We start from the raw sequence: 12,860 nt of genomic DNA, 5'->3' as shown, positions 1-12,860 counted from the left end.
AGGAGTTAGAGGGGTGTTGTTTGTGTACTGTGCACAGACTGGTTAAAAATGAAAACCAGTTCAAGGTTTGACATTGTGGCTTGCCAAACTCTACTGCATGGCTGCCCAACCTGGCTACTAATTGCATGAGATAAAGTTACATTTTTGGCATTACATCTTCCCTGGCAGCCCTACAACCACATGGGAAACCACTTTATAAAATATCATTCTAACTCTACTAAGATTGATTGTGTGCTGCCTTCAGCCTTCATTGTTTGTTTACTTCTACATGATCGTCACTAGACTTCAACCATCTCCCTGACCACCTTCCTCTGATCAAGCCATGGACTGTCCCTCTGTCTTAGAGGATGCATGCTCTCAGACTTGACCTTTATTGGGTGACCTAACTAAGGCTTGGCTACTCATGATGTATCGCTTGTTTGTTTATTGCTTTTGAAGCGTTTTGAGATTTTTTATAAAAAGCGCTATAGAAATGTAATTAATTATCACTTATTCTTTCCACTGCCACAGGGGACAAAAATTACAGATTGCTCTTTTTACAATTATCCGTTTTCACTTACACTGTAGGTTTACAGAGACATTACATTGTGTTTATATTTGAGAAAGTGAATGTAGGTGCATGGCTTACCTTGTCCTTTTCGTGTGGCAGCAGGCGGACAGGTGGGAGGGAGTCCAGTGCCACGGTGCCTGTCCCATCCAACTGGGAGCTACGGCTGATGAGGTGGAAAAGCGGCCCATTCTTGGCCACCCTGCCGTGGGCACACGCCCGCTTCAGTGCCACTCTCAGCTGCTGGTGGAACAACCCGGGCCCCATGGAGCCACTGCCAGACAGGTAGGCCGCCACATCACCCTGGCACTTGAGGAAGCGCTCAACACTTTTTAGAGTGGAGCCCCCTGGCTCATGGAGCCCCTCCAGGGAACGCTTGATCAGCTTGTTCCAGTCCAGCCCTGGTTTCTTCCCAGAGCGATGGTGGCTACCTCCATGGCCCACATGCCCATGATGACCACCCCCTCCTCCACTGCTGCCCAGACGGGGTTTGGGGAAGGCCAGGCGGCCGGGGTTCTCCGGGTCCTTATAAGAGTTGAGCCCCTTGTTAGAGACTTTGAGAATGGTACCATCCTTGACACTGAGCTCCAGCTGCTCCAGTATAGTCTTGCGGTCCAGCCCGTGGGACATGGACACAGCGTTGCATATCCTCTCCTCCGATGGCCGCTGCTTCTGCTTCTTCACCTTCTTGATGGCCTCCAGGATCCAGGTGGTGTACATTGGGTTGGCCAGCTTCACCATGACTGCGGCTGGAGGTCGCAATGACGACACACACACAAACACACGCCCGTAGCGGGCAAAGGGTAAGAATCCCGCGGCCCAGGCCGCCTCCTCCTCCTCGCCCCTCTGTCCGAATACTATCCTTTGTCCCGGGGCCGCACAGTGAGTCCCTCAGAGCCTGGTCCTGAGCAGCACGGCAGGGAACAGCTCACCATAGCATAGGCTCCCCCGCCAACCCACCCAATAAAGCTTGGTCCACCCACTACCCTCTCCCGGCAGGGTCAGTTAGCCTGGAGGAGAGCAGTGTCGTGGAGCAGCAGGTATTAGACTAACTTTGAAGCTGTGGTAGACCAACACACACTACAACAATAACACTTAGGTTTCTCCCACTACTGTCTGTTGTAAAGGGCCGAGGGACAAACGGCTACAACCTGAAGATTCAGTCTCCCCTCAATGTAAATAAGAGCCTCTCAGTGTGATGTGGACACCTTGACTGTCATCTTTAGTTGAAGATCAGTTGTACTGTAAGGGTAGAATCAGGACAGTGGGGGAAAAATGTTTTCTGTAGATTATTGGAATAAAATCTTTTGCAGAAGGATGTAAATGCATTTCATCCGTGCGGCTCCACTCCTTCACCCTCTTTCTCGTCTTCGCTCTCCAGCGGTATCCACTTGTTCTCCAGCCTGGAAGGGGACAGATCTCTCACCCCAGGGAGCAGCGAGGGCTGATCACCTTCATGCACAGTCAACTTCAGCAGAAAACGCACCCTGCTGAAACAAAGGACACAAACATGGAAGGGTCAGAAAGTGTGTGCAAGAGAGAAAGCAGCAAGACGGTCACATTCTGCAGGCAAAAACAAAGAAAAACATCTTTAAGTTTTGTATTAGAGTTGAGGTAATTCTGCTGTTTCAAAACATTTGCTCCCTTTAGTGCCTACTGAATGTAACCCTCAAAAGACATGTACTGAGACACTCAAACAACAGCAGCATGTAAACAAAGTCATGCTTGGCAACTAAACACAGAGACAGTTAGGGAGCACACATCTTGTATGAGATGGATACATGTTGATCTAGACTTCAGGCAGCATTACCTGACATGAGCACAGTTTATAACACTGAACATAACAAATACATTTAGGATGGGAAGAGAAAACCCTGAGCAGAGGGCATAGTTCGCTCAGAAAGACAGTGCCAGACTAGCGCCTGAGTAGGTAAACATCAGCCACTGTGATGATCTCTAATGTAGATATGGAGGTAACTTTACATTCTGTTCTCCATTTTTGTGTAAATGCAGATTATTTTAACCACAAAACCAGAGCAACTCTCATAAGTGTCATAGTAAACACTACGGAAGAAAGCCCTACCTCCTTTATTTACATGTTATAGTATATTATCTTCACATACCTAAGAATTTCACAACATGGGCTCATGAATTGGGTCCGAAAACAGACATTGATAAAAAGGTCATAACAACAACAGCCCAGATTATGGAGAACAGGATACATTGTTGTTGAATTCTTGACATTATGATTTTGCTAAGCCACATGGTTCTCACTTAGAACAGCAAAACAAATCAACTAAAATAGCTAAATAAACTGAACACTACTAGCTATCCACATCTCATGTTTTCAGTGCCTTGGCTTGATTTCAGCAAGCATGCTAACGTTAGATATATTTGTATTCCATGCACAACAAACAAGATCTTGGATTACATTTGTGCAGTAGCTGATTAATATAGATCTTTTTTTAAAGTGACCTATGGTAGCTAACGTTAGATGTGTTCGTTATCTAGCTAAACATCTGTCTCATTACTGGTAGCTAGCTATAGTAACCATGTTAACGTTAGCCATTTATTTGAAAACAGATTGGTGTTACCGTTACTATATAGCACAGTTAACTAACAGTAGTTAACGTTAGCTAGCTAGCCAAGCAATAGCAGAGTGTCTCACTTTCTCAACCTACTCCTCTGTTTACTCTCACTGATATGATAGGCAATAGGCTGTGTTGCTACAAACCTACCCGCGAACTGATATTGCTAATTTGCTTGCTAACAGTAACGAAATAGCTCAAAACAGTAACAACGTGTAGCTAGCTAGCTGTCTTAAGGAAACCAGCGCTTTGACACAATCAACAATGACAGATTCCTACAACGCCCGAGGATTCAAACAATAACACTGGCAACAATCACAAGGAACAATCTAATTTAGAATAGAATGGATGATATTCACGATGAGATCGCTGACTGCAAATGCACAATGTAAGTTGTAAACGGCCATAACCGTTATCGGGAAAGTGCCAAAATGACGACTTCATAGTGGATAATTTTTCTACGTTACAATATGTTCTATGGCCGTTCGGCCTCCTTCGCCTCGGCTCTGGGTGGAAATATTTCCCGGCAAGACGCGTGTCTACACACGGCTACATATCCCTCACCTTTCCTTACTTCCTTCCTGCATCACCCACCCACATAGTGCCTGCGGACTGCGATGCGGTGAAGACAAGGCCGTTGGAGCGAAGTAGGCCTCGGCTCGCCCCCTCCCTCCCCCCTCGCGATCTTCATCTCCCGTACCCCGTTCCCTCTACCTCTCGCGTTTCCCAGAAAGCTACCACTGGTCCAGTTCGGGTTTCAAAAGGAAGCTCGGAGACCTTGTAATATCCTCTCCCCACTAGCCGCTACTCACCGGAATTTCGTGTCGAGTTGCCGAAGAGAATGTGCCAAAAATCTTTCGAATCCGAGACAACAACAAGCCCAAAAATGCAGCCAGAGACCAGAGGCTCCAAAGCTGACGCCATCTTTGAGTGAAACAGCAGCTCAGCTAGTGGGGGAGGGGGGAACAGTCGGGGCCAGGGACCGTCTGCGTCGTTCAAACTGCAAAGCCGAGTGGACAGGAAAACTCAATGCAAGGGGAGAGGGGGGAACAACGGAGTTGTAGCTGTGAGGGGTAGATGTCGGTTGAAAACATGAAATGGAAGAAAGGGAGGGACAGATGGTGGAGCAGAAAAAAGGATAGAAAGGTATTCTTGCTGTCTCCACTGGGCGCGCGCGCACACGGAGAGTGTCATTTAAGGGAACGTCTGAATTTATACATTTTACAGCTGGCTCGTGAGAGAAAAATCAAAGCAACTCAGTGTGGTTTTCAATGAGAGGGTATTTAAAGATCAAAGCGAGAGCCCTCTCTACACAGACCGGTAGGTTCTGCAATCTATTGTAGAGGCTCTGTTATCTATTAGAGCAGGAGAATGAACCAGCAAAGATACAGTGCCCCAAATAAATATCGGAGGCTTGTTACTAATATCCGAATACACTAGTATCACAAAAGCGTATCTGTTTAGGTTGATCGCTGGTTCCTCGCCAGTCAGATTATTTTGGTTAATATTATCATCCCACACAAAAAAACGCTTATTTTAAATGAGCGCAATGCCGAGCAGCAGAGAACGACACCGGAAGAAACGACCATTAATTGGAATTGACAGGTGAATCTTGTACCACCTTTTCCCGCTCATGAATGTTCTGCATTTCAGAAGCGGAGCTGCATATTTTTCATTTGCATATCATTTGGACATTTAGGGAACATTTTTTGATATCTCACTACACGATCTCTGAATCTACAAATGCCACATTATGTGCTAAGTGCATTATGTCTTGTAGGGCTACATCATGCATGGATCAGTTTAATGCTATCAGTGAGTGATCTTATTTATACGATTTTATGTGATCATATCAACAATGTATAATACATTAAAATTGTCACATCCTACTGGTCACAGAGGTCAATTCAACGTATTTTACACATTGGTTCAACGTAATTGAATTGAAATGACGTTGAATCAACCAGTGTGTGCCCAGTGGGTTGGAACTGAAGACATGAATTACATTCTTTAGTTTGCTCTTTGTTGAATAGAAAACATCAACGCCTGCCTGTATATCAACCAGGAAAAGACCAGCCCTCCCTATTAAAACTCCCTATTCATGATGATCTTATGATCTCCCTGGACGCTAAATTAAATTATGTGAAGCTTTGTTTAAAGTGATTAGCACCCTGCAGTCCTCAGAGAGGGATTATCAAGTCATAAAGGGAGCAATTAGATCATAGGAGGTTTTCACTGGTTAGAAAAACCATATGAGACAAAACATATGCACATTAAAGTAGCTACCCATATGACACAGTAAGTAGGTAGGTAGGTAGGAATGTAGGCTGGCAGACTATTGTAGTAGCTTTTGACAGAAGATAAATATATGAGTGCAAAAAAAACATTCTAAACCAGCATGAAACTACCATTATCACATCAAATCAAATGTTATTGGTCACATACACATATTTAGCAGACATTATTGCGGGTGCAGCGAAAGGCTTGTAAATGGCATACATCTTAAAATATTAGAAAATGGTATCTTTCAAATATTTCAGTACGATAGTGATCATAAAATGAAACTGAACATAAGTTTGTTGAGATATGTATTGAGACCATAACCCCCCAAGTGCACAACATGAACATAAACATATAGCAATCAACATCTATGAATAATGTCATGCACTATGACAGAGATCATATCAATTCATGCAGAAGTCTGGTTTAACAAAAACAGTGGAAACACCCCCTGGATGCGAGTAAAATGATGCATGGTTTTCTGCCAGACAGATCAACCGTGGGACTTTTGTTTTGGTCCATGCTGCTATTTACATACTGGCATTAGAGAGGGCATTATATATTCCAGACTCTGACATTGGTCATTCTATTTCTTTATTTCTTAAAAAAAAAAACATGTTAGGTATTATTACTGCACTGTTGGAGCTAGAAACACAAGTTTTTCGCTCCTGCAAATCTGTGTAGGTGACCAATGGACTTTGATTGGATTTTTACAGACAGGCAGGGTGCACAGACAGGAGGAGAGGCACTTAGCAATAACTGCCAATAGCCTTGGCAGCTATAAAGACGGTCAGACAACTTGATTTTGAGCAGTAGAGTAAGACAATATCACAGAGTATCAAATAACGAATGAAAACATAAGGGAACATGAAAAGAAAATCCTTCTATGCCTGTTGCATTTAGTCAAAGAGAATACTTTATTTTGTAAAGACAATGAAGACAAACACTGCTGACATTACATACATGCATTCATGTGTAAAGAGGGTTGAATAGTCAGTGCAGCTGTGAGTAACTGACTGCAGTCAATCTGTGCAGTGGTGCCGCCGGACCCATATAACTATGCAAAGTTCCTGTTTTGGGGGTTGGGTGAGTGAGAGCTGTTGAGTCCTGCACAGATAGCTAGGCAGTGGCCAGGACTGCTTTTGTCCATGTGAACTAGCAAGCTTCCTGCTGTGGCTGGCTCCTAGCCAAGTCCCAAAACCCCACAGCTCACACCCCTCCCATCCTGGAATGGGCTGCTGAAACATAAAAAGGAAATTTCCAGGCCTGTCCGGCAAGAGCATGCCCCCACCCATCTCCACCCCCATGGCCCCTATTCCCTCCCCTCCCTCAATCCAAAGGGGACAGAGAGCAGCTGGAAGGTAAAGTGCAGCTTGTTGAAAACCCAGAGCCAGGGCCCCGCCTGACTGGACACACTCCAGGGATTGAGGTTTGAATTTAAAGTCAAGCCAGACACCTCTCACACACTCACAGAGTGGTGGAGAACTCTTTGCAGTCTTTCCTCTTTCTGAAATTCAGCTGAAAACACAAACTCCTCTGCAAGTAACTTAAAGTACTTTTAAAGTGCCTTGAAGTACACTTCTCTGTCATAGACATTGCCCAATTGAAAGATAAAGGAAGAGGTTGTTTGGAAAACTCTTGAGGTTTGACAAATCAATTGTCTCGCTGACTGTGCCTTGCAATCCTTTCAGTGTGAGTACATTTAGAGATGTGCCACTGACAAGGTAATTTACATGAACAACTCATTCTGACTGTAATATAATGAATCCTAAGTGGTGGAATTCTGTATTCAGTAACAATGACAGACAGACAGTAGCGCTACAGTACTGACATATCTATGACAACGAGCTTTGTCAACTGTAACAAATCTGCATGTCCATGAAGGAACCTGTTGGTTCAAAACAGGAATATTACTCTGTCATAATGCAAGGCATTACTGTGACATACTCATTGTTGTACAGGCAATTTGGGTCCCTTTGGTACTGCTACCATAGCCAAACCCTGTTGGGGAGAATCCATTGGCCAAGGCATCATTCCAAAACACTGCTAGTTTGCCATACCCCAAAATCACAGAATTCTCAAACAAGTCTAGACCTTACAGCGGGATGCATGTCATAATTTAACGCCTCCCTTTAAGAGAGGAACATTATTGAAGGTGGTAAAACACATCTGGTGGTTTAACTCTGGCTTAGCTCCATTTCTGCCATGGGCATGTTCCTAAGGGGATAAACAGCCCCCCCATCCATTCAGTGTGTTGTTGGACCCCCTTTGTCTTTCCCAGACACAAACTGGGTTAAGGCTCGGACTCTCCCCTGGGGCTATAGTCCCTGATACACAGTGGTACCACATGCCGCCCTGCCTGAGAGGAGTCAGCCAAGGGATATCGAGGCCCCAAGTTGTATTTATCCGGAAGGTTCTTCAAGCAGAGAAGAATGCTGCAATATCCTGGATGATCAGTGTTTCTGTTTACTATTTACATATTTATTTAGAATATTTCAAAAGAAAAAACAAACATTACACACAGAAAAAGTTGCGAGATTGGTGTACCCCACGTGATTTATGTCTTTTATAGTATGTCTTCTCCTACAAAAATAAGCTTGAGTATTCCCATGGACCAGTCAGTCTATAGACCTTGAGTTGTAATGTGTAGTCTCATACACTGAGCAGGATGCACCTCAGACAACAATGCCCCCTCCAAGACCCTTTCGCATTCCTGTGGGCCCTATTGGCGGGCTGGGGACTTAACCTCTGGAGCTCATTGTCTGCACTGCTTCTCTTCCACTCTGTCTCTGCAGACTCCCATAGTATATCCCCATTTTCTCCCGCAACACTTACTTTCTCAATAATCTCCTTTTCAATAACTAGTATCATCACTGCTTCTGCTTTATTAGCTTCATTATGAGTTGGGATGAATGACTACTGGGGGCATGTGGGTTTGTCAATGAATGAACCTATAGGTAATGGAGAGTTCTTTGATATGTTAAGTGTTCTGTGGATATGCCTCTCTTTGAATACTCCCTGTTAATAGCATTGATACGTATTCAAGATTATGACCCATATGACATTTCAACATGGGTTACTTTTAAGTTGAGCCCTTATGTCATATATCAAATAAAACACATGGTGTAAGTCCTCGCTAAGTATTCTATGATCCTCATTATTCATTTAGCCATTCAAGATAGCACATAATTAGGATCAGGTTTGTGTACAGATCTGTATGTTTGTCTCCCCCCTGTGTCGACCAGGGGAAACTAGAAAGATCGGGGGGAAATACGTTTAGAGCATATTTTTCTCATAAGATGCAGTAACGTCTCCCATAATGTACTATAGCCATGATGTCAGAGATAGTAGAATTGTTCAAATAAATAGGAAATGGGCATGTCACAGCTAATCTACAGGCCCTCTGTCCGCTGCCACATGCCCATAGAAGACCATTGCCTGTACTTCCTCTATAAGGTCATAAGCCTGCCACAACTTAACCTTTCTCCATCTACATCACAGACACAATTTACCTCCTGGCTAAGTCCCACTCCCTCCCAACCCACTTGGAATCACAACAACCCCTTTTACTGCGGGCAGCCAGCCAGCCAGCCAGGGCCTGGAAGCCCTCACTGATACCACCGCAAACAGAGAGAGCTTTACGGTTGTCAATAATGACTCCATTTACTTAACACCGACCCAAACAACTGCTAATTTATCATGGTTGACGTCTGTCATGAACGGAGACAGATCATTTCTCATAGTCACAACCCCAAAGTTAATTTATACAGAATCATATCAGGGGCTTATTCATTATGGCACACCGTAGCAAAACCTAATGCAACAACCAAAATGAGTGTTTGTTATTGAACCAATGCATGTAGTCCATCCATCTCTGTTTTATTCTGTTTGGTGCCTAATGAATACTACCCCAGTATATATATTTTTGCAAGCCTTCCTGGGTAGCCTACTTCTATTATCCCTTCAAGGTCACACAACGTCTAGTTAGTATCATCCCTGTGGTGGGCTAGTCATCTCTGATATGGAGCCTTGTCCAGTGTCATGTTTACATTGACATTTTAGCCATTTAGCAGATGCTCTTATCCAGAGCTTCCCTCAGAAACACACAGAGATACACACACACAGGCAAACTACCCACTGAGCACAGACGTCATCAGTTCAATGTCTACTTTTGATTTATATCTGGTTGAGTTGTCAACTAACGTAAATTCTACGTAAAATATAAATAAAATGTCACCATCTCATTGGATTGACATTAAAAGTTAGATGATAAAAAATAGGAAATGGCCTTATGTCAATTACTTTTTGCAAATCCAATCATTTTTCCACATTGATTCAATCTCATCACATATTTTTGGGGGTTGAAATGATGGGGAAAAAACTTTGATTCTGCCTGGGTATGTTCCTCACCTCATCCCAAAGACACACCTTGTCAGATTGTGTCTCATCTAGTCCAGACATGCCCAGAACTCTTCTCTAATAGGTGTTCTATATTCTTCAACTGGGCAGCAGCACAGCTCTTCAGTTTAATGGCTGTCCCTCACTCAGAACATATTATATGTTGGTTTGGCTTGTTAACATACCGCAAGTCACTTGTCAATCAAGTGACCACCACAATTATATTCTACTTAATCTTCTATTCAAATTATACTTGTGTTTTATTTACTCATAAAAGCCCTGGGGCGAGTCACCTGCCAGCTAACACCACTACAACCATAGCAGCTGGACAGATCAGGAGAAAAACACAAATAGATTGGAGGAAGCCCACTGAGCACAGACGTCAATTCAATGTCTATTCCACGTTGGTTCAACGTCATTTTATTGAAATGCCATGGAAACAACGTTGATTCAACCAGTGTGTTCCCAGTGGGAGGGGCCCTAGGAGCCCTTGGTGTTGCAGTAGTCCCCTCCACTCTTTGTTTCCCTCATCCTTCTGCTGTCCTTAGCTTTACAGGAAACCCATGCAGAGCTGAGGGAGAGTGACACCACGCAGCATGAATAATAGAGAGTTGAGAGCACAGATCCTCATCCTACTATAACACCAAGGTCCCGAGGAGCAGATATGAACAGAACTGTTAACACCATTCAGCTCCTTAGCAGAGAAGGGATGTGTGGTGTAGAATGCATGAAACATTATATAAATCAAGTGTTATCTTGTTATTAAGGAACGTTTTCTTTTGCTGGAATAGCTTTTGCACAATGTGTAAAAACAGATGTAGTGCAAGATCTTGTATACCACTCATAAGTACCATAAGTATCAATGACCCCATCGGTAAATGTCATTGTTCCATGAGCAGGAAATAACAATTGTGTTATTTATCACCTGGTGTCACACTCACTTTTTATTTAAAAGGATAGGTCGGCCTGCCAGGCCTATATAGTATATTAAAACCTAAGCTCATAAAGTGGATCTATCCTTCAACAGCTGGAAAGTGCAGTGTAACATAGGCCTACTACACACACACGTTGATGATTGAGAGAGGGAATGATAGAGTAGACGAGGAGAGGTTCAGTGGAAAGAATGGACTCCATTTTTGTAACTCTCCCTCTCCAGCTGTCAGCCCGCTCGCTATCCCATGGGGGGTTGCCACGGTGACAGGAGGCCACATGTCTTGGGGGCGTCTTTTTGGTCAAAGGACTCCATTGTTCTTGTGTTAAGCCGTGTTCTCTATGCCCGTCTGCCAGGCCCAGGGACAGGGGCTTCACACCCCGACACTCACACCACACACACAGCCCCACTGAACCCATTCAGTAGTAGGAGACAACACATTCAGCCCTACACTGCAATTACAGCACATATCACTTTTATAGACAGAAATTAAGGAACAAAGCTATTTATATGAGTCCAACTACAAGGATAGAACAAAGACAAATTGATCAATGACTCAGATTCTGCTAATGATCTTATGTAAAAAAGACAAAAATATAACAAATAAGAATGTGTGTTGTAGTATTTCTTAGCGTGTTTTTAAAATGGCAGATTATTCCACATAGTAGTACAAGGGCAAAATATCCAACAATGGGTTGAATGTCAAGTAGTTGAGTAGAACTGATGAATTGAATGTCAAGTAGTTGAGTAGGCCTGATGAATTGAATGTCAAGTAGTTGAGTAGGCCTGATGAATTGAATGTCAAGTAGTTGAGTAGGCCTGATGAATTGAATGTCAAGTAGTTGAGTAGACCTGATGAATTGAATGTCAAGTAGTTGAGTAGGCCTGATGAATTGAATGTCAAGTAGTTGAGTAGTCCTGATGAATTGAATGTCAAGTAGTTGAGTAGAACTGATGAATTGAATGTCAAGTAGTTGAGTAGGCCTGATGAATTGAATGTCAAGTAGTTTAGTAGGCCTGATGAATTGAATGTCAAGTAGTTGAGTAGGCCTGATGAATTGAATGTCAAGTAGTTGAGTAGGCCTGATGAATTGAATGTCAAGTAGTTGAGTAGGCCTGATGAATTGAATGTCAAGTAGTTGAGTAGACCTGATGAATTGAATGTCAAGTAGTTGAGTAGGCCTGATGAATTGAATGTCAAGTAGTTGAGTAGGCCTCATGAATTGTCCTACTGGCTCCACCAGAGGGTGACATGTACCCACCTGGCCAAAAAAACAAGAGGGATCTTGAAAAAAAAAAAGGTAATATATCACTGCTTTCCCCTTAGTGTACACACTTGACATAGACAAACTATATTTGTCTTGTAATACAGGAAACAGATGAGCGAGCACTCCCCCATTCACATCGATGGGGCTGTAGTGGAGTGGGTCGAGAGCTTTAAGTTCCTCTGTGTCCACGTCACTAAGGAATTATCATTGTCCAGACACACCCACATAGTTGTGATGAGTGCACGACAGCACCTCTTCCCCCTCAGAAGGCTGAAAAGATTTGGCACGGACCCTCAGATCCTCAGAAAGGTCTACAGCTGTACCATTGAGAGCATCTTGACTGGCAGCATCACCGCTTGGTACAGCAGCTGCAAGGAACCTGACCTCAAGACGCTATAGACGGGGGTGAGTACGGCCCGGTGCATCACTAGGGCCGGGCTCCCTGCCATCCAGGACCTCTATATCAGATGGTATCATAGGAAGGCCCAAAACATTTTCAAAGGTCCCAGCCCCCCAGACCATAGACTGTTCTCTCTACTACTGCAAGTCAAGCGGTACCAGTGCACCAAGTCTGGAACCAACACTACCCTGAACAGCTTCTACCCTGAACAGCTTCTACCCTGGAGCCATGGCTGCTAAACAGATAAATAGCTCAATCAAATGGCCACCCAGACTAGTTGTATTGACATGTTTTTTCAATAACTCTCCTGTGGCTCTTCCCACACACTCAAACATATTTACACTGGCTCTACCCACACACTCAAACATATTTACACTGGCTCTACCCACACACTCAAACATATTTACACGGGCTCTGCCCACACACTCAAACATATTTACACTGGCTC

General features: G+C 43.7%; 1 protein-coding gene across 1 annotated transcript in view; it reads right to left on the bottom strand.

Annotated features, from left to right (window-relative positions):
* The window catches only part of LOC118358469 (histone acetyltransferase KAT6A-like), a 48,039-nt gene extending 43,415 nt beyond the window's left edge, over positions 1-4,624 (bottom strand). Inside the window, 2 exon segments of the mRNA XM_052479043.1 lie at positions 629-2,037; positions 3,948-4,624. Coding sequence (XP_052335003.1) covers positions 629-1,288 — 660 coding nt within the window. The 5' untranslated portion in view covers positions 1,289-2,037; positions 3,948-4,624.
* Between the last annotated feature and the right edge of the window lie 8,236 nt (positions 4,625-12,860).

Source organism: Oncorhynchus keta, chromosome 25, assembly GCF_023373465.1.
Source record: "Oncorhynchus keta strain PuntledgeMale-10-30-2019 chromosome 25, Oket_V2, whole genome shotgun sequence".
In the NCBI taxonomy this organism is placed as follows: Eukaryota; Metazoa; Chordata; class Actinopteri; order Salmoniformes; family Salmonidae; genus Oncorhynchus; species Oncorhynchus keta.
Note: the sequence above shows the minus strand (reverse complement) of the source record. Positions and strands in the feature narration are given on the sequence as shown.